This window comes from Halyomorpha halys, unplaced genomic scaffold, assembly GCF_000696795.3.
Source record: "Halyomorpha halys isolate HHAL.00 unplaced genomic scaffold, Hhal_1.1 Scaffold271.1, whole genome shotgun sequence".
NCBI classification, from domain to species: domain Eukaryota; kingdom Metazoa; phylum Arthropoda; class Insecta; order Hemiptera; family Pentatomidae; genus Halyomorpha; species Halyomorpha halys.
Window position 1 is genome coordinate 329,256 of NW_027107763.1, and position 2,810 is coordinate 332,065.

The 2,810-nt window shown below is 27.6% G+C and overlaps 1 protein-coding gene across 2 annotated transcripts in view; it reads right to left on the minus strand.

Annotated features, from left to right (window-relative positions):
- Gycalpha99B (guanylate cyclase 1 soluble subunit alpha 2) overlaps positions 1-2,810 on the minus strand; it is a gene marked incomplete at its 5' end in the record, with an annotated part of 107,117 nt that overhangs the window by 21,841 nt on the left and 82,466 nt on the right. For both annotated transcript variants that reach the window (XM_014420500.3, XM_067046079.1), the window contains 1 exon segment: positions 1,605-1,801. In XM_014420500.3, the coding sequence (XP_014275986.3) occupies positions 1,605-1,801 (197 nt within the window).

The following is a 2,810-nucleotide window of genomic DNA, read 5'->3' on the forward strand; positions in this document are numbered from 1 at the left end:
CCTACCTTCAACAGGTTAGGACTCTGTTATCACCTTATCATAAAACATAATTTTTCTTAAAACATTAATTTACATTTTCAATATAATTTAATTAACCTTTATTACTAATTTTTCTGCTTACAACATAAACATTTTTTAATATATTTAAATTTTATAATTACTTTATTCCTATTTTATGTGTATTTTTCTCACATATACATTTATCCCCCCCCCTCTTTTCTTTAATTTATTTTTTAACATATTTACTTCTCTATTCACACTTTAATTATTGCATTTTTATTCTATTTACATACTTGTACTATTTAAGGATTTGAACATTTTTTACAATTATTTTTCATCTCTTTTGTGTACAATTATTACATATTTATTCTACTTAAAATTTCTGAATAGTGGTGGTTCAATCCTTTAGAATCTGATTTGAAGTTAACAGTATAATGTATATTTTCTGAGATATAAATCGATTCTAATATCTTTCTTCTAAAATTATTATTCTCTTTACATTCTTTAACCAAAAACATTGTTTTAAATCTAGATTAATAATATCTATTATTATTCTATTAAATATGTCTGTATTATTATTATTATTATTATTGAATTGAATTGAAACGTTGGAAGTTTAAAAAGAATAAGGTTGAGAAAAAGGATCAAAATTGTTTTTAAATAAAAAAAATCTTTGTTTATAGTAGAAAATTGTTACTAAAATGACCATAAAATTTCCTATGTAAATTAAATTGTCTTAAACCTAGATATAATATGAATTAATTGTTTCTCATAAGCTATTAAAAACATAATTAAGCTACCATTTCACTTCGGGTTTCTAACGATCCAGAAATAGCTTTTTAGGTTTAGATTGTATTTATTGAAACAATTAAATACATAATTTGAAGAGATATTTATTTAATTAACTTTATACTGAATTTAATGAAGATATTAGAGAGCTTTAGGATAAACAAAAACTTATGTTTCAAATTTTAAAGTTAGAGAAAAAAAATTCGTTTTCCAAAATTTTAAAGACCAAATAAATCTATACACCATTATCTAGAAAATTTTAATATAATTAAGATAGTTGAAAAATAATGGGCAATTGATCTTCTTGGGCTAACCCTAAGGGACATTTCACGCCTGAAGACCACGAATTATTTTCCATTTATTTTACTATTAATTGAGTTTAGGACTTTTTTTTTTAAATACAAAAACCAGGCTATTATTTTCCATTATAAACCCACCCCTGAGCTATCCATCCCACTATCCAGTTCAATGATCGAAGGAACTCAAAATGATGTATAATTTCCAAGATCATACCAACCTCATTATTTTTTTTTTCAATCAGACTGTGTAGAAACTGAAATTTCCCCATTATTTATGTTTTTTTTAACCCTTATCAGTAGCTACCTTATTAAACATCATTCTCACTAGTTCACTATAGAGCAAATGAAGGCGGGTTCGGTCTGTTTTGAACGAAGTGCATAGTGTCTAGAGTTTACAATAATGAAACTCTAAGCAGTTATAGATATGTAATTGCGAAACACTTATATATATAAATATATTATTTAATAATCATGATCAAACTAATAGTAATTTAATTTATAATATGTTTTTATTACTTTCCTAGCGATACTGAAATCAGTTTCAGTATGTAGACTGTAGAGACTCCTTATGGATTTGTTGGCTTCAAACACACTGTCCAGAGTTCTCAAGAAAGTTTCATAATCCCCTCCTATTGCTCTAAGAGCCTTTTTCACTTCTTCACTGAATTCTTGAGCTTCTCCCATTTTTCTCACGAAATCACCGCGTCTGTCAGCTGTAAATCATAAAAAATTATTTAAAAATTCTATTTTTTTAAATGAAGAATACACAAGTTGGCTACTAAATAACTAAATAGAAGATAATTGTTTTCTGAAATACATATGGAAGGTACAGCGAGAATGAAAAATAAAATAATGAAATTTGTTTTTATTATATTATAAAAAAAAAAAATTGAAAAAAATACCAAATGAAATTACTAAGAAATATATGTGCATATTGTCGAATAAATTTAAATTATAACTAATTTAAAAAGTAAATAACACGTTTGCATGACGCTGAATTAAATTACAAGTGGTAGAAAGATTAGGAGGCAAGACTGGTAGGTGTCCAGATACAGAGGTTTATCCCCCCCCCCCAAAAAAACCCTTTGCATTGTTTAGAATTTCGACTTGATTTTCTCTGGGTCAAAATAGTGGCGTGTAGTCCATATTTTTTCAGGGTATTGTTAATTTTCTAACCTTCTTCAGCATACCTAACGATAATTTCCAACGAAATGGGAACATTCAGATTTTATGATGTTTTTATTAAGAGGTTGTTTGATCCGTTGTGTCCTGAAGTTGTAAATCGCCGAAAGTCGGACATTTTTTTTTCGGGTTTCAACGATTAGTGGATAAACAGTAAGGAAGATCAAAAAAAGTATGAAACAGAGTCGTTTTAAGAATAAATTTCCTGTGAAAAATCTGTAATCACACTTTGAGTTTCCACAACCAAGAAGACTAAAATGGCTCTGATGATGATGGGGACTCAATTAAGAAATGCCTTAATTATGATGGCAGAGTGTTGGATTGTGAGAAATTGGATTCTTAATTTCTTTTTCTTTAGAGTTATTTTCTTCACCTTTAGCATAAAAATCGTCACAAACAGTAAAAAATTATGGTTTTTGGCTGTTTACTCATTTAGGATGCGTAGGGTCAAGAAAGTGTCCGATATGAATTTGTTTCTATGCAAAAACATCTCTATTCGTGGGAAATTTCAGAGTTTGAAATTCGGAGAATGGGATAATG